This window comes from Lissotriton helveticus, chromosome 6 (genome assembly GCF_964261635.1).
Source record: "Lissotriton helveticus chromosome 6, aLisHel1.1, whole genome shotgun sequence".
Classification (NCBI taxonomy): Eukaryota; Metazoa; Chordata; class Amphibia; order Caudata; family Salamandridae; genus Lissotriton; species Lissotriton helveticus.
The window spans coordinates 603343632-603367259 of NC_136067.1; the positions used below are offsets into that span (position 1 = coordinate 603343632).

Below are 23628 nucleotides of genomic sequence, written 5' to 3' on the forward strand. Positions count from 1 at the left end.
AAATAAAACACAAACACATTGTCCTCCCTGCCCTGAAGGGGGCGGTTTTTGTGGTATGTGCGCTTTTGTGCACGAGCAAAGCTTCAACACATCCTTAGAGAGGGACCAGTCGCTGGAGCAGGCTCACCCTTTGGCCCGTGATGTATTCTGAATAAAGATCACGAACCAAAAACCTTTACTTGTATGTTCAGTATATATTACTTTGTTAAGAAATACAGTCTGGCTTGTGCCTGAGGCCACACCTAAAACCGCCTCAGATATGGAACAGACTGTCAGAAGTAAATATGGCACTGAGAGATATAGCTTTCATTTCAACTGAAAGAAATTATTTACTGTCCCAAAGAAAGGGCGAGCTGAACAACATAAGTTGTCAAACAACATTTTTAAAACCCACATGATGACAAAATGTATCGAAGTAATGGAATTTTACTTGAAAAAAAGCTTCGATGTTACTTAGAACTATTGTATGACCTGCAACTCAATAATGGTGTTATCAGAACTCTTACTGACTGTTACTTAACTTAAACAGTAGCAAATCAATGCGCACACAGCTGCATCTTGTGTTCATTTTGTATTTGTTTAATATTAAATAATTTTCAAGTGCAAGAGTAATTAAGGTATATTTGCAGAAAAAATAAATGTACAAACCAGCGATCATATAACTGATGGCTTTGTCCTTTATTTTCGGCGTTGTTTGGCTTGTTGCTTCCAGGTATTTCAGGATGTAAATATTAGGACAAAAGTTGATCATATTTTGTTCGCCACACCCATAAGGCATTTGAATAAGTGACTCCAGTCCATCGATGGTGGGGCCAAGGATGTCACCTTTGAAAAACAGAAAGACAGCCATTACAAAGCCTTATTTCAAGATGCTATCTAGGAATATAAATGGTGCGTATAGACATGTATTAAGTAGAATATGTTCTGAGAATGTATTGCCTCATTTCCCTTATTCACCTCATTGCTAGAGTTAAAACTCCATGTGTTTCTATCCTGCTATTAAAATCTCCAAACCAAATTGAGGTACAAAGTAACCCCTGCACTCTGATACACATGCATAATATGTGCACAATTTGATCACTCTTGTGATTTGGCAGCACAAAACCATCTGTACATTTGCAAACCCAATGGAGCATTTGTGGCGAAGAAGCAATTTAAAGTACATTACAAAGACGTACAAAACCCTTTTTTTAATTATAGTGCAAGGGAATGTGTGTGATGTCTAGCATAGATTTTGTAATGGAATGGTATTCTTCTAGCACAAAATACAATGCTTGAACATAGTTCAAACCTTGCCCAGTTCCAGAACAGCACTCGTGCAAAGTTGGAAAAGTATGGTGGAAAAAAACCTTTTGCAACGTTACGTATGCCTCAAGTAAGTGTACATTTTTAGTGCAAAGCCCTTTCTGCTTTTTTTTTTGTAGATATGGCTTTGCCTCAAAAACCATATATGGTGGCATGGGAATCCCCACGTACTACTGATGATATGCAAACCTTGCATTACTTATGGCTACGTTGCCTTAGGGTCCAGCATTAAACATTTTTTACGGCCAGAAACTAAATTTCGATTCAACACTTCTCGCTAGTTTGCTCATTTTTGTGATACAAATATGTTATATCCTACTTAAATGTATAACATGTACTCTAGCCCTGCTGCCTCTAGCCGCTCAGCCAGAGTGTGTCTTGGTTTTAAAATGTTGGTGTGCCTGTGATGCGTGGAATGCCTGGGTGACTGAGTGGGGTGAATGTGGCAGTTAGAGATGGGCTGAGCAGCTAGGGAGGCTGCTCCTGGTGGGGCTGGTACCACACTAGGCTGGCTGGAGTCGAGAGAGCTGTAACCTACATTTGAAGACTGAATAAAGAAGACCTAAATATACATCCTGGCTCCTGGTGTCTTTCTACATAGGACACAACATAATCCAGCATAAAGTGTTCGTAAATCTGGGCCAAAAATGTCTAAGTGGCAAGCACAGTAAATCACTACTCCTAATAAGGAAATCGACGAAGTTGTACTAAAGGTCACAGGTGTGCACATTAACGTTTCAGCTTTGTCCATATCTGGCCTTATGCCATGTTGTAAGAAAATATGTAAATATAACCATAGAGTTTGAGCTTGCTTCTTCAGATCATATTTCTTTCTTTCATGTCTAGTTCACTTCTTAAATGGTCCAACGCACACTGTACCATTCAGTTAGTGGATTGTGTTAATGAGATGAGTGACACAAGGAAACACCATCAGAAAGGCTACTTTAGGTGACTTCATGTCATTGCAGTTGTGGATGTACCCTCTTAATGCTTTTAAGGGACTGACACAATGGACAAGACCCAAGTCACTGGCTTCCTCCCATATTCTATAATATATTGGGCCAGCACCTTCTAAATGCCTTCTTACACTTGTTTCAGAATGTTGAATCAAATGCTTCTGCAGTGTAGTTCGCTGACGTGTTTCAATGTTCCAAGATCATGTAAGAATCTGTAGAACAGCTTTTCAATGTCACCCAGTGGTGACAATAAGGCGCTGGTGTAGGCACACATACACTATAGATCTGACGCTACAGAAGCCAACACTTTCCAATCCAGAAATTATGACAAATATCTCAATGTACTTAGTTCGTTTGTACTGTAGGTCAGTCAGAAAAGTGTATATGCAAAGGAGGGTAGCGCCTGAAATATATGGATGTATTCGGGTGGTTCAAGTGGAGGCAGACCAATGTATGTTTCTTTAGTCATAATGTTTACTGTGCCCACCATGTCTATAAGAAACAACATTATTGTGTTGTTTTCTTTTGAGTAATGTATTGAATTATTGAATGTTCATCCAGGGCTGGTCACTAGAGTTGTCAGCTTTCATGGAATAGAGTGATCTGATTGGCCTCCTGGGTGGATGATAAGGACAATGGAAAATGTAAGCAGGTCTCCTGTAAGACAATCAGTTTCTGTATTCTGTTCTTGGACTTGGACATTGTTTGACCTTGAAAAAATGACTGGATTCCAGGGATGGTATAGTGTGCGCTAAAGGCAATAGCATGGCACCCAAGTAGAACTTAAAACTAGTTTGGAAATGGCTCTTCTAACCACATAGACTGCACTACTAGCAGTGTCAGTTAATTTTGCTTCTTGCGGAAAATCACAATGAATGTGCATCACTAATATTGCACTGAGGTACTGAGTGTGTTTTTATTTTGGATTTTATAATGCCTTTGCAAAAAGATATACAGTTTTCATTTTGTGTCACCACCATGCCATCAATCTGATCTGCATGGGCCATCATAAAGATTTCTTCTATTGTTCTGTGTTTCTGAGTTAGTTTCCGTAAGGTGAGTGTTAGACCTGGCATCTTTGGCGTGGTTTCCCCTGTCTTTTTGCCTCTGCCTCCTGTATTTTTGACGCTGTGCTGGATTTCGTTTTTGCTGGTTTAGATGCTTTGGGCACTTTGCCACTGCTGATCAGTGTCAAAGTGCAAGCGCTCCCTGTGTTAATTGTGATTGTAATTGGTTATCCATGATTGCCATATTTGAATCACAAGAAGTCCCTAGTAAAGTGCACTGAGTGTGCCAGGGCTGTTGATCCAAATGCTATTAGTGGGCCTGCAGCATTGATTGTGCCACCCACATGAGTAACCCTAAAATGGTGTCTCAGGCCTGCCGCCGCAGTGCCTGTGTGCAGTCTGTGAACTGCCATGTCCTCCTGGTCAGTGTCCCCACTGACCAGGCCTAACCCTTCCCTTTCTGTGCACATTAGTCACCACTATGGAAGGCCCAAGGTACCCCCTTGGGCAGGGTGCAGTGAATGTGAAAGGTAGAGCATGGACTAGTGCAGGTGACATGCTCTGGTAGTGAATGACAGCCATTTTCGTTTTTCACTATTGTAAGGCTACCTTGCCAATTGGCTATCATGGGGAATGCTGGCTGCAGTGGCTACCAGCATATCTTCCCATAGGAACAAGGTAGGACATAAAAGTCTGGCATCCCTGAGCTCAGAACTTAGGGCCATATGTATCAAAAAGAGTTTTGCGATTCTCAAATTGCGATTTTTAGCATCGAAAAATGCAATGTATGTAGGATTTGCTAAAATTTTTGCGAATCCTACATATTCCTTATTTGCGAATCGCAAATTGAGATTCGCAAATAAGGAATACCTTCCCATTCATTCCTACGGGCTAGGAGGCCCATAGGAATGAATTGGAAGACATTCTCAATTTGTGATTACCAATTAGAGAATCGCAAATTGAGAATGCAATTTCAAGGTTGCAAGGGTGCCAAAAGGACACCCTGTCGCACCCCTGAAATATGCAAGTGTGCACATTTTGCGTACATTCATGCTAGAAGGGCATGTATGTGCGAAAAGTGCTTTTTTAAAGAAAATCGCAAATTACCACCAACTTGAAGTTGGTGGTAATTTGCAATTCTTAAGGCCAAATAGCACATTTCTGGTGCTTCCAGAATTGCATGTAAGGAATCGCAGTTTGCAATTCCTTAATTGCATTCGCAAAATAGAGAATCTGCAAATTTTGCAATTCTCTATTTTGCGATTGATACATACCAAAAGGCTTTTTCCAGTTCGCAAATGGGCCGATTCTGAGAATCTTGCCAATTCTGAGAATCTGCCCGTTTGCTAACAGGAAAAAGTATTGATACTTATGGCCCAGAATAACACATCTTTTAGTAAAGGTGTGTTTTAAATCCTGTGTTTGAGAACAGCACTTTTAGAAAGTCGCTGTTCTCTTGTCTGACCTTTCTGTATGACTTGGCCTGTTTGTGAATTGACTGTCTGGTTTGTGAGTGGCAGGGGCTGGGTGGCTCCCAGAGGCTGAGTGGGCCATCCCTGGGCTGAATAGCTCCATCTGCATCTAGAGTGGTGGGAGGGGGTAGCACCTGGGCCTGAATAGGACTGTGCCTGCCTTCCACAATGCTGGCTCCACCTCCTGCTGGGAGGCTGACGACCCTGCCCCTCTCTCTGAAAGGAAAGGAGAGGCCAGGAAAACAAAGTGCTCAAGGAACACCCAGAACTGGTTCAGACCGGGCTCAGAGCCCTCCTGCACAAAGGGAACTAAGACTTTTAGGGGTGTAAGTACAGGACCCCTGACTATAAGAAAATGAGATCAACCTGAAATCAAGAAGGAACCTCTGCCAAGGAGAAAGCTGAAACTGAAGAAGGAAGACTGTCCTGCTGTTGCTTTGCTGCCAAGGAGAGGGGAAGGACTTTGCTTTGTGCTGTGTCCCTTTGCTTGAAGGAAGCCTGCTTCTCTGGAAACTCGAAATTTCAGTCCTTCGCGCTATACCAGGGAAATTTTCCAAAACGCAAGGACATGACGTAAGCGCCCCTGGATTTTTAACTAAAGGGTGTATCCAGAGAAGCAGGCAGTCCTTCGCATTTTACCCAAAAAAAAATCCAAAATGCAAGGACATGACGTAAGCGCCCCTGGATTTTTAACTAAAGGGTTTTAAGCAACCAGAGAAATACATAGTCCCGGGCACCTGACTAGTGTAACAAGGTTTCACAGTGCAAGGACGCAACTTAGACACCTCTGGCTTTTAAACAAACAGAAAAAAGAAAAAAGGTCCATTTGGAAAATATCCTTTAAGGGTGATTATAACTGACCCCTGCACCACGACAGATATCAAACGTAGTCTTGACAAAGGTGGACAAAATTGAGAAAAACCACCGAAACGCGTCGACGCATCTCCTAGTATAATTCACGACCCAGATACCTTTGTTGATATACTGTATTTTGGTGTACATAACCCAGGTGTCAGAAATAGTGTCTGAATATACAACCAGTATTGTACTATTTCTAAGTCTTACAGCCTTTCTGTCTCTGTATTTCAATTTTGCTGGTCAATATTGAATGCTTAAAAATTCTTTTTCTTTACATTCTCAACTGTGTTAAGTGGCCTCACACGGGTCCACTCGTTTTATGTTTTTAATGCTTGTATTTGCAATAAATTGTATGAATTCATTTTATATACGTATATCCTGTTATTAGTTTTGATTTTTATTGTATTTTATTGAGTTCTTCACAAGGGAATTTCCTCGTTTCAAACGTAAATTATACACCAGATCTACTGTATAGCATCATATTGCATTGTATAGTATAGTAGATTTGTTTAGAACTGTGTGGTATTGAAGTGTTTAGCTGTTTGCGTTGCTGTACACTATTGCTTTGAATATTGTTACAATATTGCTTAATGTTGTTTCATTGTATAGAATTCCACTGCATAATTTGTGGCATTGTAAATTATAGCATTGTTCTATAGCACAACTATTGCTTTGCATAACAATGTTGCATTGCAATGTAATGTATGTTTTACACAGTGTTGCCTTCACTGCACTATCAGTCATCAACATGTCCAGCTAAGAGAAGGAGCAGGGAAGGGCAGCAGGAGACACCTGCCTAAACTAGCAAACTCAACAAGTAGCAGAGGTTGCTAAGATGGGGCAGAGACCATGACCAGAGAAGAACAGGCTGAGCGATGAATGCACAATACACTGTAGACTGGTATCGAGTCTGCCCCAGTGATTACTTGTGACCCCTCCACACGCAAGTGAATGAAACGAAACAGAAATGGTAAATCGAAGATATGTATTCGTACAATAGTACTTACAGCTCCACCCAATTGGGGGTTGTCTACTTGTCTATGTCGATTTTGCATGAAAAAGGGTCCCCCAATCTTTCAGGTACCATAATGTTCAGTGGTTGTAGCTTTTCAATGTTTTTTAGTTGGAGAAACACTAAACTAAGCTAAATAAATGACACTAAAAACGTCACTAAATATGCAAAAGAAATTTTAGAGGCAGTAAATAAATACATTTGCTACTTACCGACAACTGTCACATATGCCTGTTGACTGCCAGGAACCACATTGCTGGGAAAGGTGAAGGATATATTTTTCGTCACTGTTTGCGTTGTACTCCCAGATAGCTGAAGCAGAACGGATTCTGTATAAAACTGTTGGATTCCTTCAGCCTGTTAAAGGAACAGATGTTTGTTTGTTCTCATTTTCTAGAACATTATGCATTCTGTAACCGCATAACAAAACACCCGGAAGCCTTATTCATTTATAGAAATTGTTTTGGATGAATTAATAAACATTTTTCCCTAACTGATTCCAATAAATTTACAACTGAAGCTTGATAAAAAAAGAGGATTTGTAGCACAAAATATTACAGAAAAATTATTTAGTTCTGTAAATTATTTGACTGCTTTCCGGCATGAATGGGTGGATATGTGTTACCAACAAGCCAAAAGGGCCAGGTAGACTGGTTACAGTGGAAACTACACTCTAAACACATCAGCGTTAAAAAGAGATGAGCAACAAATTTTACTAGTATCAAAAAAAGGTGGGGACTGGGAGCGGAATTGCTCCAGTGCCCGAGCTCCAAAACTATAATCCCTAGGGATGTGTGAGGGCAACAAGAAACAGTCTTGTTGACTGTTCCATTTCTGAGCTGTCTGAAACCTACATTCCTTCCTCAGGAACAGTGACTCCCCGAACCAATTTTACTGCCTGTCCATTCCATAAGAGCAGTGTTTAACTTTGGAGAATGTCAGAGGGACCCTTTGATTGATCGTTATATTAACAGAAAGTACTTCAGGGCAAGCCAGCGGAGATAAAACTATCGCCCTATTTACAAGAGGGTGCAAACATGCATAATCGCGTGTTAGCAGCCTTTTTCCCAGCGCCTCCCTTTGCATCTCTAATGAGATGCAAAGTGGGCGTAACAGAGTGTACCCCGGATTGACTACATTGCAAATATCGCTGATGTTCACATCACGATATTGACAAGGCAGCCCACATGATTTTAGCAGACATTAGATTTTGGCGAAAACGGCCGTTTTCGACAAATTCTAACAACTGCTAAAATCATGACATACCTATCTTTGACATAGGGGGTGGATTAAGCTGATACGACCACAGGGTCGTATCAGCAAGGTTATCGCCGTTTTGCAGGGAACATCGCTGGAAAACCACTGATGTTCCCTGCAAAACGGCGATAAACTTGCTATCTCTGGAATTTTTATCGCCCTGGAGAAACGCGTTGTCAATAACGCGCTACCAGGGCGATAAATTCCAGAGATAGCCTGCGATAAGAAATTGATCGCTAAGCACAGCCAGGAATAAATATCGCTGGCCGTTGATAATATGCCCCTACATTTGGTGCCTAACGAGCAATCATGTATCAAGTGGCAATAGCAGTACCAGCTCACTACAACTGGATTGCCACCACAGGAACTTGTTTTTAGTCTACCTTACTAAACACTCTCAAAGTTGTTTGTTGTCGACACTATAGGACATGTTTCGGTATTCAACAAGAGATTAAGCTACTCTTGTTCAAAGTAAAGGAGGAGGGCTTGCTTGAGCATTGCATACTTAACAGTCAATTATTCTATTCATAATTAGAAATTCGACTGTCTCCAACATCAACACCTAAATCGATGTGTTCTCCTCTATCCTAGTAACCATGGTGCCATCCAGCTAACTCAGTTTGTTTCAAAACCGGGTATATAGCACGAGTGATAGAGTTGCAATAGGTTTTAAGTGAGTTATGTGTCCACTCATGCTGAAGAATAAATATTCTTAATGCAATTTCTGATTCCTTTTCATATTTTACATTTGTAATTTATTACAACTGAACTTCACACAGCTGCAACATTTTTCATATCTTAGTATTTTATTTAAAACACTTACAAAATCTACCTACCCTTTTCAGCCTGAGCGCTGAGAGTGATGAATAACTATGCTCGTCAGTGTAAATGATAGACCAGGCCAGCTTGGTTTGCTGGCTTGGCACTACTAAAGCATGTGTGTTGCTATGTTGAGAATGCTAGGTGAAAATCGTGGGATCGTAGTGGTATGTGGCTCTTAATGAATCACGTAAGATGACTAAAGAAACTTTAGAAAGGTGGATATACTACTTCACTGCAGTTAAAAGAATCTATAGATTCACAATGATATCCTCTGGTCCCACAAAACCCATAACAATTTTAATGCTGACCGGCTCCAAATAACAATGGAGAACTGAAATAGTGAAAGAAACACTATTGGGTGCCATTAAGCATTTCCTAGACATGGCGATGCCTGTTTCCTTGCCCCTTTTGATCTTTCAGCAGCTTCTGACAGTTGATCATAGCTTGCTTATTATTATCCTTGGAACCATTCAGAGCTTGCTGACTTCCTTTCTAAGCATGCTTGAACAGCCTGTCAGGTTGGGGTGATGGAGCGAGATTCAGAAATGTTTTTCATTTCAACTCGTGAAGTCACACTTCCATAAATAAAATAATTAGATTAACAGTTGTGCTATGTGTGTATTAATTCAACCTAGTTTTAAGTTACATACACGAGAAATTACATAAAGGGCTACTAACATGTGTGCTCATAAACGTGCATTATGTTGCATTTCCTTGTTTGTGAAAAATAATAAATTAATCGTGTCTATTGTCATGTCAAAAATTAACTGCAGCTGTTTAGAATAAATGGCATGTGCTTATTTTGCTTCCCTGTCTATGTGGTGTCACTCTATTCTCTATAGATGCATAAAGAACTCTGCTGAATAAAAAGAAGAATGGTAGATATAAAACGCTGCTTTAATTGTGCATTATAGCTAGGTAACTTAGACTAATGGGTTAATCATTAGCAATGGAGGGTGGCAAAAGAACAAATTATATTACTCGCATTAATTATTCTTTTGTGTTTGTTTATACGATAGTTAATGAAATAGGCTTTGGGCCTAGTGAAATTTTCCGTGCTTGCAAAAATCTGCTTGGAGCCAGAGTGAGTCCATGATGGCAACAGTTTTCTCCTGCCTGAAAAGTTTGTCGTGCTGAGATGACATTCTCTTAGCCGAACAAGGCCAAGGCCAGGAACCGGCAAAAGGCTTGTGGCATCCACGTATCCGAGGAAGCTAAAAACTTTATTTGTTGCAATTGTTGCGAACTGGAGGAAACTGCGTTGTTCGAAAACTGGAGACAATGGTCTCTAAGAATGATGACGGAACTATGATTTTGAAATGCGGTGACACGTCGCCTGTCACTTTTGGACCAATGGGACTCAAATTTCAGCAGAGAAAAATATACAATTTTAGATTAGCTTAGCGTAGAAAGGTATAAAAACTCTTGCCCCGTGGAAGAGTTATGCTTCTCCTTGCAGACCTTTTGATGAGGGCGTTATGCTGTTGGACTTCTCTTGGAACACGTAAGAACCCTCAAAGACTTTACTCTTTAATTCTTCTTTATAGTTAGCATTAGTTAGGGGCTTAGGTTTTGAAAAATGCCAAACTGATAATTTTCATTTATAATAATAAATTTGATTCATAATAAAATTTTCATAACTACTTGCAATGATTCAAATAAAAATGCTTTAATAAAATTTCTAATACATTTTCTAAATGAGTAGCTAATAAAAATCTTACTTTGGAAAACAAGCTGGTCTTGTATTTCATGGGTTTTGGTTACTTATAGCTAGATCTTATCGCCACAGTGGCTTAATTAGCTTGTAGGTTTGTGAAGTATGATGAATTCATTTACCATAGTTGTATATAAATGTATATAGTTTGTGAATAGGTTAATTAGGTCACATGATTCAGTTGGTTATAATATGTCATGTTAGATTTATGGGCCTTATGAGTGTTTATTGATTAATGGTGTATATAGTGGAGTTGGGTAGCGTTACTTATGACATATTTCCTATAGCCCGCTGGATCAGGGGAACATCTGTTCTCACCCAAACATAGTCACATGTGCAGACAATTAAGGCTTCCACATTTTTTTAAAGGTGTACATGCCCAAAATGCAAGCAACAAAGGGTAGTAAAATAGCCATTACTGGGGTTTAACTTGGCCTTCAAACCCCTGGGTGCCGATGGGACTGCACCTGAAGCGCTAATGATACGGCCAGCCCTGTCAAGCAGGCTATATCCTCTGCCCACTCCAAGGGGCCATCACTCCTTTGCTTGAGGTCCAAAGCAGGATGTCTGCCCCTTTGTATAAAAAAAATAAGGGGAAAAAGTCCCATCTTTCACCTCGTGCTGCTTGGACTCTTTTACCTGTGCACAAGAGTGACCTTGGCCATAATTGTAGCAAGGAAAAAGGAATCCCATCCCCTTTTTGCTAGTGAGAAAGCCAAAACTGGATTGCAGTGGCCTCTCAGAACCCTGGCCCTAGTGCCACTAGGCACTTAAAAAAGACGAGCCTCAATAACTCGTCGCTTTCCTTAGAGAGTCTCGCTGAGGAAGCTGTCTCTTTCCATTTATAAATGTTACATGCATTGGCAATGCAATAGGTCTCGCATTTGCAAGCGTTTCAGTTATTGCCATTGTATATGACAATGCCTTTTATTTATGTGTTTTGAAAACCTGCAAGCCATGCGTAAAATAGTCCTTGCTTATGAGAAGCAAGGCTGGCAGTAAAAGAGGTACCGTTACTGCCAACCTTGTTTCCTGTAAGCAAGGACTATAAGTACAAAGTATGTGTTTACGCACTGCTTGCAGATTCTCAAAACGCATAAATAAAAGACATTGTCATTTACAATGCAAATAGCTCAAACTCTCGCAAATGCGAGACCTATTGAATTGCAAATGTTTGCTGAGCTCTGAGACAGAGGCTGCAGCAGTCATAGGAAGGCAGGGACCGTGACACCAGGCCGTGCATTTTAAAAGAAGGAGAGAGGAGGCGGCAGCAGCAGACAAAACATACCTCAGTCCTTCAATGCACAGCAAATGTGGCAAGATAAGAGCAAGATTTTCAGCTCTATTTACAACAGAGCTCTGTGAACAATGATCACTGGTCTCCATTGCTCCATCTTAAAGAAAGAAATAGTGCTCACAAGGTCTCAGTAATACCACACGTAACAGGGGCAGTCCTTGAGAAAGGGCGGAGCTTTTGAAGCCCATATCCTGAATACAGCATATCTCACAGAGACAGCGCAAGCACTGCCTAGGCGAGACCTACAAATGTAAATGGGTTAAAACCACTGATGATGAAATAGGCTTTGATGGAATTTGGTCTGAGTTGAAAGTGTATTTGTAGGCTGGGTAAAGAAGATGATTGAGTATATGTTAGTCATTTTTATAATCATTTTGTAGACTTACATACTTGTCTGAACCTGTATTATTCCAATCTCAACTCTTTTTAGAGGCAAGGAAAGGTATGTCCCCATTTTAGCCTTTGAGGACCCTGGATAATAATGACTGGATGCCAGGTTCTGCTGCTTTGTAATATTATAATATGGAAAAGCAAGTGAAATAATTGATGAATTACAGTGATCTGATACACATGTATGAATAAAGAGAGGAATTGTGAAATGTGTATAATGGCAACCCACTTCAATATCAAACAGGGAGGGACGAGGGCTTGTTTGAGGTCCAGCACACGCGCCCTTTAAAATGAATCAGGAAACGAGGAGTGTGCAATTTCTACGTGAGTGTCTAGGTCTCCTGGTGTGGCGAGTCCAGGGAAGTCCAGGGGAGTGCTCCTTTTAGGAGTAAGGGCCCCACACACCCCAAGGGTGTCACGCTTCATAGGGCAGCTCCTTGTTGGGCCAGCACTGCAATGCCCAACGGCCCATCGAGAACCAGAGTTCTTTTCTTTTTAGCTGACTTGAAGAGTGATGTTCAACTGTGGTGTGCAGGTGTGAGTAAAATGAGGGGAGTGTATGCATGCTAAAAATGACTAAATAGGATCCAAAAACTATTTTAATTGTTGGATCATTTTGTCATGATTAAAAATATGAATTACACGCTGTGGATAGATATAATCGCCCATCTAGGCTCTGATTAGTATAAGTCAAGAGTCTGCATGTTTCATGCCTCTTACTCAACGTCAATGTTCTCCCTAATGAGTCACTGCAGTCCATTACACGAAAGACTGCTCAATGGGAGGCTTCCTGTAGAATCAACCCAATACAGGTCTGCCCCAAGGAAACACACTACATATTTATGTAAGGTATACAGGGCATGCTTTGTATACACTTCACAACCGATCCCTGTTTGAGTAGATGAAGTTGAACTGGTGCTGATGAAATGCTGTTATCCTTGTGGACAGTAAGAGGCATGAAACATGTCGATGAGCTGCCCGATGAAGCATGACACCCCTTGCTCCACTCACTCATGTTAGGGGAAACTCTGCTTGACTGACCCTGTGATTCATCAATTCAAATGAATTTGTATTTTGTTAATAACCCCATTTCAGACTTCAATTGGTGAAAAAGAAGATTTTCTGACAATAATATTGTGGTACACAAAATGGTGGGGCTCCCCTGCAGAATGTGATGTATGGCCTCTGAGTCTGACATATATCAAAGACAGTCATTGACCTTGGATTGAATGGGTCCCCTGAATGTTTGTTCCTCCAACCCCCCACAACCCGGCAAGGGCTGCAGGGGTCTTCGTTACAACCCTGGTCAAACCTCTAGCCCCTAAATACTGCACACAAATACCTGCCTCCTTAAGGGTCAATCATGCCTGTAGTTGAAGTCATGGACACCCCTTGGCTTGATTCTCCCAACCCTCCTTTGGTTTATTGATGCAATATTAAGTCTGCAAAGCACCCAAACAAAGTCTCAAACACATTAGAAATGCATCAGAAAAATAAACCATAAAAACGCGTTTCCACTGAAAAGCAAATTCACTGCACTAACCTGGAGAGTATTGAGAGGCAGTAATTCAGCGAGAGAGGTCAAAGGTAGGAGTTGGAGGGGGGGCGCAGCGCACACAAAGAGACAAGGCATAGCAATCACAAGATGAGAACGTATCAGCCAGCGAACCTCTGAGGCCTGCCCCCACCTGCCAGTCAAGGCTGGTAACACAGCAGCGGTTCTGGCTTATTAAGCACAGAGAGCCGCGTGCTCCCTTTCTCTCCCTCTCTCGTGCACACACATATATGTGCGCCCACCCACATGTAGCCATTCTATTTTTAATAACTATGACAGGGTGATTATCGGAAGCAGAAAAATCCCCACCACAGAAGCATCCCTGGGTTGCATTTCCCTCCGTTCTGCTGCAGTCCGCTCGTTTTTCGATTCTTTTTACCCTGAGCACTTTTCTCTCACTTCATTTATGTCACGGGAGGAGGGGCAGTCGAAGGTGCCGGTCCAGGAAGCGAGCTGGCCAGGTACCCAGTGGAAATCTACGACGGGCAGAGAGTTGAGCGTGCGCCTGGCAGCTACCCTTGAAGACACGAGCCCTTCAGCACCTCGGGCTTTCAGCTGCCTGCGCCATGGTGAGATGATCCCGGTGCTCACAATGACGGGTAGTGCTCTCCGCCCGTCTCCTCACAGGTAAGCCTCGACAGGCGTCTCCCGCGTCTGCAGAAGTTTTGTAAGTGGGATGCCGCACGAAGGGATGTCAATATCGTAGGGCGAGTGTATATGTTTTAACATCTCCCACTGTATTATACATGTATCCCCAAGCATTATGAAGTTGCTTTCATGTGTCACCTTGGCACTATACGAAGCAAAAGAATACTTGATGAACATCTAAATGATGCTTTAAAGGCGCTATGTCCTATTGATGGATATTTCTTGGCACCCCTCCGCCCCTCTCAGAAGTAATCCAATTTTTCACATTTCTAGGTTAATACTGGGAAAACTCCTAGTAAGCAAATGTTCCCATGGTTTGAGTGAACAATGAACCACCCACTTGCGAATGTCTGAAAAAAATACTTTCCGGTGACCCGCCAATGTGATGGGAGCATGATTTAAACAAGTGCGCGCACCTCGCGCAATAGGGGGTGGGGGTGCGGGAGCAAGCGCGATAATTGCTAACACATGGCGTCGCTTGCTCCCGCAAGGGAATCGCCAAACGTGCACGTGTTGCCATTCAAAGCAATGCAACACATGCACATTTTTGCCTGCAAAACCGGACCGATTTCTAAAGGTCTTTTTCCTATGCAGCGCATGCATGATGCGTAGGCGACACCTAAAAATGACCACCCCTATGGAACCCCTTCCTCTGGGTCTGCTCTTTGATGCTAACCAAGGATCTCATTACTTTCCTCTTTCCCCTGGGTCATTACTCTTAGGCCCCAGGGGTCTGGTCGATGAAAGCTCTGCTTCTGAAGGTGATCTTTGACTCACCCTAAAGGGCATGTCCTTCGCAGTACTGTAAATACACAAGTAACTATTCCGCACACATCTTCAGAGATCGCATTAACATAGTGGAATTTCATAACATAAATGACTGCATTTCCAACCAATTAGCTTAACTACAATTTATATTTCACTGAAGGTTTCTACATTATTTTATAGGTAGGGAATAGAAAGTGAAAAAACAAGACACTTGCCAAATATTTTGATCTTTTTTAACCAGGTTTTGGACCCTACCACCATAGCACTCTGGATAACAGTTGACATCGTTTTATTTAAGCACTTCAAATGCTGTATGTAAGTGAAGACAGGCTGGAAATGCACTACATTAATGAAGTTGGGCTTCCGGGCCACCTTCATTTAAAAGTACGTGTTGAGACATTTGTACCCCCACTTAAGAATGCGGCCTTGGACCCCCAGGGGAGGAAGGCCTACAGTTTGAAGACCTCTGACTTAAAAGCCAGTATCATGAAACCTACAAATACTTAAGGCTCATTAATATGGCGGGTGGACAAGGGAAATGGGACCACCCGCTAAGGGTGCGGCGGTCCCCCACATCCCATTAGGATGCGCCCCCCACACTGGTGGGCGCATCCTGCACTTATGACATTGCGGCGGGCGGTGCTAAAAGCACCGCCCGCCGCAATGCCAAAAATGCATGTTGTGCTTTTCAATGCACAACGTGACAGGCACCGTGAGGTACCTGGCACGTTGTACATTGAAATGCAGGGGGGTACCATAGCTATGCCCCATGTGCACACCCTATCTCCCAGAATCCCTGGGGAAGAGATTCCCGCATGCCTTAATGCCGCCACAGAAAGGCATGTTCCCGCCCCATCATAATATGGATGGCGGTGTCTAGCAGACACCGCCACCATATTAAACTCTTTTCCGACCGGTCAACTTCTCGACCGGGCGGAAAAGTGGTAGACGGTCCTTCCGTCTGCCGTGGTCCCCGGCGGACGGGGACCAATCTCGGGCGGATCGCCACCACCATGCGGACGGTGGCAATCCGCCCGAGATCCTAATGACCCCCTAAATCTTCAAAAAACTAACATGCATTCTTCTTTCCTGTCAAAGAAATTACAAATTTAAACATGGCTGACCGAATGAACTGTAGATTGAAGGTTTCACCCTTTTGCTTGCTCAGGGTGTCAAAAGCCTTCTGGCTCTAATATAATTTCCAAGGATGCCCCCAAATGGAGGAAAATGGATCAGCGCTATCCACCTAGAGGGTTTGAGGATGAACAGAACTGGGTGGAGCAACAGTGATATGCCATAGGTTGTATCACAGGCTTGCTACATACCACAATGTGTGCACAGAGGGAATCTCTCGGGTGCATTACAGATGCCATCTGATAGTAAAAGCTAGGAAATGCTGCAGATTTATTGGGCTGCTATCTAAATTCTGGGAATGGCACGAAGTACCAGTTTAGTGTAGTAGAGTTGAGATCAAGCAGTCACAGAAGGGTGGTATTGGTGTGTGGCTCCTCTCTTCAGTAGAGGAGTAGCACAGCATCGCTTTGGTCGGAGTTAAGGGTTGGGGTTCCATACTGGAGAAATGCTGCAGATGTGGGATGGGAATCAGGAGTGGTCACATAGAGATTTGGAAAATGTAGATGGAAGGTTTAAGGAATCATCATCACACACCAGGGCCACATCAAAAGCGGCACACACCAAGACTGGAGCGCAACAGAGGTTAGAATTGGTGAAGACTCTGCTGTCATCAGAAGGTACAGGCACAGAAGATGAATCCTTGATACTGAATCAAGGTAAGGGAGAAGTCAAACAGTGTCTGAGTTTAGAACATAATGCTAATCAGTGAAAGAACATGAGCATCCAGCCCCACCAATCACAGAGAATGAAGGTAACCAGGAGAGGGCAGTAAGTTGGCAGAGCGAGGAGGGTGTATAGCCTGCAAATGACATTGCAGATTTGCAAACATCCAAGGGTGTCAAGACCTGGGACCGAGGATCTACAGAGATTGTGTCAATTGTCCATGGGATGTATTTTGCACATTGTGAAGGACTTGGCCCTGGTGTATGAATATGTGCAAAAGCATGGGGTAAGCTGTGGGTAAATGGCATGATCAGATGGCATCCCTCAAGCAGATTGGTACAGGGTAGTGATGATAAAGACGAAGCTTCTTTCAATGGGCAGAGACTGCAAGACAGGGAATCCAAGGACAAGGGCACATGCCTGAGGGGGAAGACAGTGAACTTGAGAAGGAAGGTATATAAGTTGTGGCTGGAAGAGGACAGAACACAGCTTTGAAGAAGCAGGCCAGGTAGGTGAAGGAACACATGGTGGTAGAGATTCTGCCTGTAAAAAATGTAGGGGAGGATGGCAGGACATTTAAGACAAATCTGCGTGTGGAGAAGGAGCCATGGAGAAATTCCAGAAGGCTTGGTGGGAATCATGGGAAAAGTACTGTGTTAATTGGGAGAAAAAATTAGCCTTAGCTGTACACAACAATTACCACTATGCTATAATGCTATATAAGTTTGTTTTTAGTTGTATAAGAAACACTTTGCACTCAAGCTCATTGGATCAGCAACAGTGAAATACTATAATGAGGAAAGAAACTGTCCAAAAAAGAGCACTTTCTAGTTTAATGCAATTTAAATACAGGTATTTGGAAGATGACAAAGGAGGAATGGAAGAAGAAAGAGGAGATCTGTTTACCTTTACTAAGACCACTCCGGTCGCTACATCTGATGCTGCTGACGAGGTAGCTTTCACTGTAAAGTTAATCTCACCCAGCCACTTTGGTTTTATGGGAAACAGAACAATTCGTCCTGACTGGCTTGGCACAGATGATTTCCTTAGATTTGGTTCAGCTCCGGCAGTATACGTGCCTGTTATTTCGAAAGAATCACTGAGGTCTAGTGTAACTGTAACCTGCAATGAGAAAGTACAAGCTGCCCTTCAAAATCACTAGAACAAAGTGAGAAACACTTATGTGCTTGCCAACACCACTGTTTCTTACAACTCTGAGTCCTGAACATGCACCAGTAGATCAAAAATCATTTAAACCAGAACTTAAAACGTGTTCAACTGTTTTAAAAATCAATTAAACCAGAACTTATATAGTGTTCAGCGGTTGTACGTGTTTTGAGAAAGTTTAGCAAGGGAATGGGATGCACAAGATATGTTCACATATTTGTTACATATTGTTTTGTATAAAGTACTCTTTGCTGTACGTTATAAGGATATTGCAAGCTACTGGGGAAATCACCACCATATAAAGGAACGAGGCTAATGGTAAACTTCCTTTATAACCCCATGAAACACCGAAGTCATTAGCTATATCCTTTTAATATACAACAGTATACGTTAGCTTTTAGAATATATGGCCCAATTTCCCAAAAATATAACTTCTTCATATGAGCAAATGTTGCCCTGAGACGTTGTCTATAGATGAAATTGTTCCCTGCTCCACACCTTTCCATTTGGTTGGTAGAGAACAATTATGGCAAAGTGAGGGATCTATTGTTAAATCGAATATAAGTATTATTATGGCTCTGTGTTCGGAGACCCAAGTCAAGTAAGAATGGCCCTTATGGGAGACTTATGGGAGACTGACAAATATATTTATAACACAGGGGTCAAACAAAGTTGTTTGCTAGCTCTCACCTTCTTCTGACCATTTTGCATTGCAGTGTTGTGATTGGCTCAGGGGGGCCTGGTTACTTACTGTTCCGGCCGGAGGAACGTGACAAAGAGAACACGGCGAGGAAGACCCTGTGAGGAGGTAACTTTAATTTTTTTTTTGCGGAAAAGGTGATGGTGTGACCATGCAGCATAAGGAATAAAGTACGCCCTGCCGTACTTGCTAAGGATATTGAAAGTCACCTTAGAGTTCCATAATCTTATAAAGGAATTCTTTGGTTACTTGCAGTATCCCTATGATGTACAACAGGGGTTACTTTATCCTCTACACAAACTGTGGTGTAAGTTCCTGAGTTACTAAAGATGGACTAGAGGCCTGCTTCTCGTCTGGCCTTCTGAAATGGGTTCTGTCTCATATAAAAACTCTATAACATGCAGTTGCACTGCTGTTAACAGGCATCAGCTATTATCATATTTCTTTAGTCTGGATCTCTTTACACTAGCTCCACATAAAAGAATGCTTTACTTGCAAAGACTTTTATCTCTAATCTCTTACTGAAATAATTCTCAATCTTTGGAGCCAGGCACACTTTGCAGGACAAATACGAAGCATTAACAAACCAGCCCTTAGAAATGAACAAGGTGAGATGATGCCACCGGGCTGCGGTGTGTTTTGCACATGTATATTGGGTGCCACTGACTATGTGGATTGTCATAACAGCACAATTCACGTTTCAATTGGTTTATATCTCGAAATGTTTCTTCAGCAGTGGTATCTGCTCTGATTTGGACTTCCTAAATGACATTAAACACAGTAAGCATAGGTGGTCAAGAGTCACATTTGTTTTAATACACCCAGCAATATCCTTCGCACACTTAGGATTATCATGAGTTACCATGTGGATTGGCTGCTCTTTTCTTTTCCGTTCTGGTAAGGACAACTTATGTATAGTGTAAGTCATAGGAATATGAGAGAACCAAAGATAGTTAAATTGCCATCTCCCTCAAAGTGGTAGGACTATGATTTTAAAATATTAACCAATTTGCCCATGCCAATGAATTAGATTCACACACACACAAACACATTGGGGTCGATTCCGATCCGGTAAAATAATCCGGCGTACGAATCGTATCCGGAGCCGTTTCCGTACGACTCGTACAGACACCGTACGACCGGACGATTCCGATCCCGATCGGCCGACCCGTACGCGATTCGTACGGTACACGTCGATTCGTACGGAAAAGCACACGATCACCTACACACCATACGGCGCGTACCCCCCATGATCGCAGGGGTACGTGGCGTACCCCTGTGGTCATGCGGGGTACGTGCCGTACACCCAGCGTACATGGGGTACGTGCCGTACACCCACTGTACATGGGGTACGGTGCGTACCCCATGTACGCTGGGTGTAAGGCACGTACCCCGCATGACCACAGGGGTACGCCGCGTACCCCTGCGATCATGGGGGGTACGTGCCGTACCCGGGGGGGGGCGTTCCGTACCTGTTTCGGCGCGAACTCTGCGTTTACGACTGTTTTCGGCTCCCGTAGGAAAAGGGTCGTACGGCGCGTACCCGACACGAATCGTACTTGCTGGGTCGTAAAAACGTGCCGCGATGTCGCGTACAGCGGGTTCCGAGTGAGATTCGTATGGAGATTTGAGTCGTACGGAGTCCTGTACGACTCGTACGGAGTTCGGCACCTAGTACGGATCGTACTTCATCGTACGTACGGGACGTCTACGGATACGATTCGTACGGGGAAAAAACTCTCCGTACGACCATTCGGAGCGCATTTTACCGGATCGGAATCGACACCATTATTGTTAAGTTGAGACTTTAACAGTCTAAGACGGATGTCAAAGTCAAATTCTAGCTCCTTGATGAATTGTGTAACTTAGGTTTTCATTGGAGAGTGCCAGTATATGAAATGATTAATATCATTTGTCGTCATTCCTGTGTGGTCAATGCCATTGTGGTTCCTTTCTATTTTTTTGGACACAGAGCCATAAAGCGATCATTCAATGGTTTTTGAAGTTCTCTTTTACATCCTTATTTTTTACCTCTGGACTTGACCGGAAACATTTCCCTCTCTTTTAGCTGAAGAGGTTGAAACACTTAAGCTGGTACACATTTGGAACACCAAGCCTATCAGGCACTGGTTCCCAGGGCTTTTGGCACCTGATTTAGACTGGATATTTAAGTGTATTTGCTCCACTAAAAAAGCAGATCAATCGGCTATCCTAAACTATCCAATCTCATCATTGGCTCTTTCTAAACCCTCCCATTAAGGAATTGCAACTAGCCTCTTTTACTACAACACTCCATATCACAGCACACAAATATCCAGAAAGTGCATCGCTTTGCTGCAAAAATGATATACAAGGCTTTGAAATTTTATCAGGACCCTATTAAATACAATGATTGTTATACTGAGATGTGGATGACGGGTACCTTCATTTACTGTCTTTCACAACTAGTAAACGGTGTTCCCACTTTTTGCTAGCAGCTAAATTAATAAAAAGTCCGGAAACTCCCAAATACTGGGCTAAGTGGACAAAGGTTTAGCAATTATATGCACTAGAGAAGCCGACTGCCCCATTCAAGAAGGTACAAACTCCGTTGTCACCTGTGACACTAATCAGTCTGATCATGTGATCATATCAGTCCTCAGTCATGCGTTCGCATCCCTCCCTATTGTGGCTACTCTCTGCTAGTTGAATGTCTGCAGTTGATGGTCTAAAAGACCCCCTCATAATATTAAATAAATGTTGTCTGTTGGAATGAAATCTATCTGATACATCCAAGTTTTAGAGGCTGGAGAACCTTATATCCTGATTCTGGTATGCAGACATAATATCAATTTTTTATTATGAACCTACACTAATATCGAGTTTTATATATCGTAGGGACAGAATATCGATGTCAAGAATATTGGTGACCAGAATATCGACCTTAAGGTAAGTAATATTGTTTTTTATAATATCAAAGTAATATCGAAGTAAGTAATATCGGTTGCAAAAATATTGTTGTTAATAATATCAATATTTATATTAGTGTTATGTATTTTAGAATGTATGTGTTTAACATTTTTTGTAATGTTTTTTAATTATTTTTAATTATATGTATTAAATGTTTCGAAATTAGTTTGCGTTTTAGTATCAGACCGGGTTGTGGGTTTATAGGGGAATAGGGTGGAAAGTAATTTAATTATAATTAATAAATAATACTTGTCTTTATTGGTATTGATTATTAATGTATTGTTACTTATGAATTGTTCATTCATTTTTATTAATTGATCAATTTATTATTATATTAATTATACATATTTTATTGTATATGTTCATTTATTATTATTGTTAATTAATTTATTGTTAATTAATTATTAATTGGTAAACATTTTTATTAATTGATTAATTGTCAATTCAATTAAATGTGTTATTTTTTATGTGTAGCAGGTTTTGGGTTTATAGGAAATAGGGTGGGAAGTAATTTATTAAATACATTCTAATTTGTATTATTTGGTATTGATTATTAATGTATTGTTAATTATTTGGCAATACATTTTTATTAATTGATAATTAGATTGTGTTATTTTTTATGTGTAGTGGGTTGTGAGTTTATAGGGGAATAGGGTGGGAGGTAATTTATTATAATTAAGTAATTATACATTTTTCTTAATTGGCATTGCTTATTAATTTATTGTTAGTTAATTTTTCATGGGTACATATTTTTTATTAATTGATTGATTGATAATAAAATTAATTATGTTTTTTTATGTGTAGCGGGTTGTGCGTTTATAGGGGAATAGAGTTGGAAGTAATTTCATGTTATTTGAGTAAATATTACTTTAATTTTATTGGTATTTTTTTAATTAATTATTAATATGTTATTTATTTAAAAAACATTTTTTAATTAATAAGTATGATAATTTAACCCCTACGCTGTCCTACATTTTTCACACTGTTACACTCACTGGAGTTGGAATAGTAATTTTAACCCTAACGCTATCCAACACTTTCCCTACTGTTGCACTCACTGGAGTTGGAATAGTAATTTTTACCTCTACGCTATCCAACACTTTCCCTACTGTTGCACTCACTGGAGTGGGAATAGTAATTTTAACCCCTACGCTGTTCAACACTTTCCCTACTGTTGCACTCACTGGAGTGAGAATTGTAATTTTTACAACTACACTATCCAACAACTTCCCTATTGTTGCACTCAATGGAGTGGGAATAGTAATTTTTACCCCTAATCTAGCAAACACATTCCCTACTGTTGCATTCACTGGAGTGGGAATTGCAATTTTTACAACTAGACTATCCAACAACTGCCCTACTGTTGCACTCACTGGAGTGGGAATAGTAATTTTAACCCCTACGCTATCCAACACTTTCCCTACTGTTGCACTCACTGGAGCGGGAATAGCAATTTTAACCCCTATGCTATCCAACACTTTCCTTACTGTTGAACTCAATGGAGTGGGAATAGTAATTTTTACCCCAACTCTAGCCAACACTTTCCCTACTGTTGCACTCACTGGAGTGAGAATTGTAATTTTTACAACTACACTATCCAACAACTTCCCTACTGTTGCACTCAATGGAGTGGGAATAGTAATTTTCACCCCTACGCTATCCAACATTTTCCCTACTGGTGCACTGTTTGGAGTTGGAATAGTAATTTTATTCTCTCAGCTATCTAATATTTTTTGTATTATTTTAAATAATGTAGTTTATAATTAGATTAAAATGAATTGTAATTTTTTTTAATTTGTTATATATATTTTTAACATTTTATTTATATTATTGTTTTATGTGTATAGATGTGTTTGTAATTAATAAAATATGTTTAAACAATGTATACGTTATTAAAATAATTATTAAAAAATATTATTAAGTATATATTATATATTATATATTATATGTATAT

At 41.1% G+C, this 23628-nt stretch overlaps 1 protein-coding gene across 1 annotated transcript in view; it reads right to left on the reverse strand.

Moving 5' to 3' along the window:
• The window catches only part of LOC144762795 (CD109 antigen-like), a 628126-nt gene that overhangs the window by 105182 nt on the left and 499316 nt on the right, over nt 1-23628 (reverse strand). Inside the window, exons 21-23 of the mRNA XM_078648065.1 lie at nt 17765-17980; nt 6823-6967; nt 649-825 (exon numbers count right to left, since the gene is read on the reverse strand). Coding sequence (XP_078504191.1) covers nt 649-825; nt 6823-6967; nt 17765-17980 — 538 coding nt within the window. The remainder of the gene's footprint in view (nt 1-648; nt 826-6822; nt 6968-17764; nt 17981-23628) is intronic.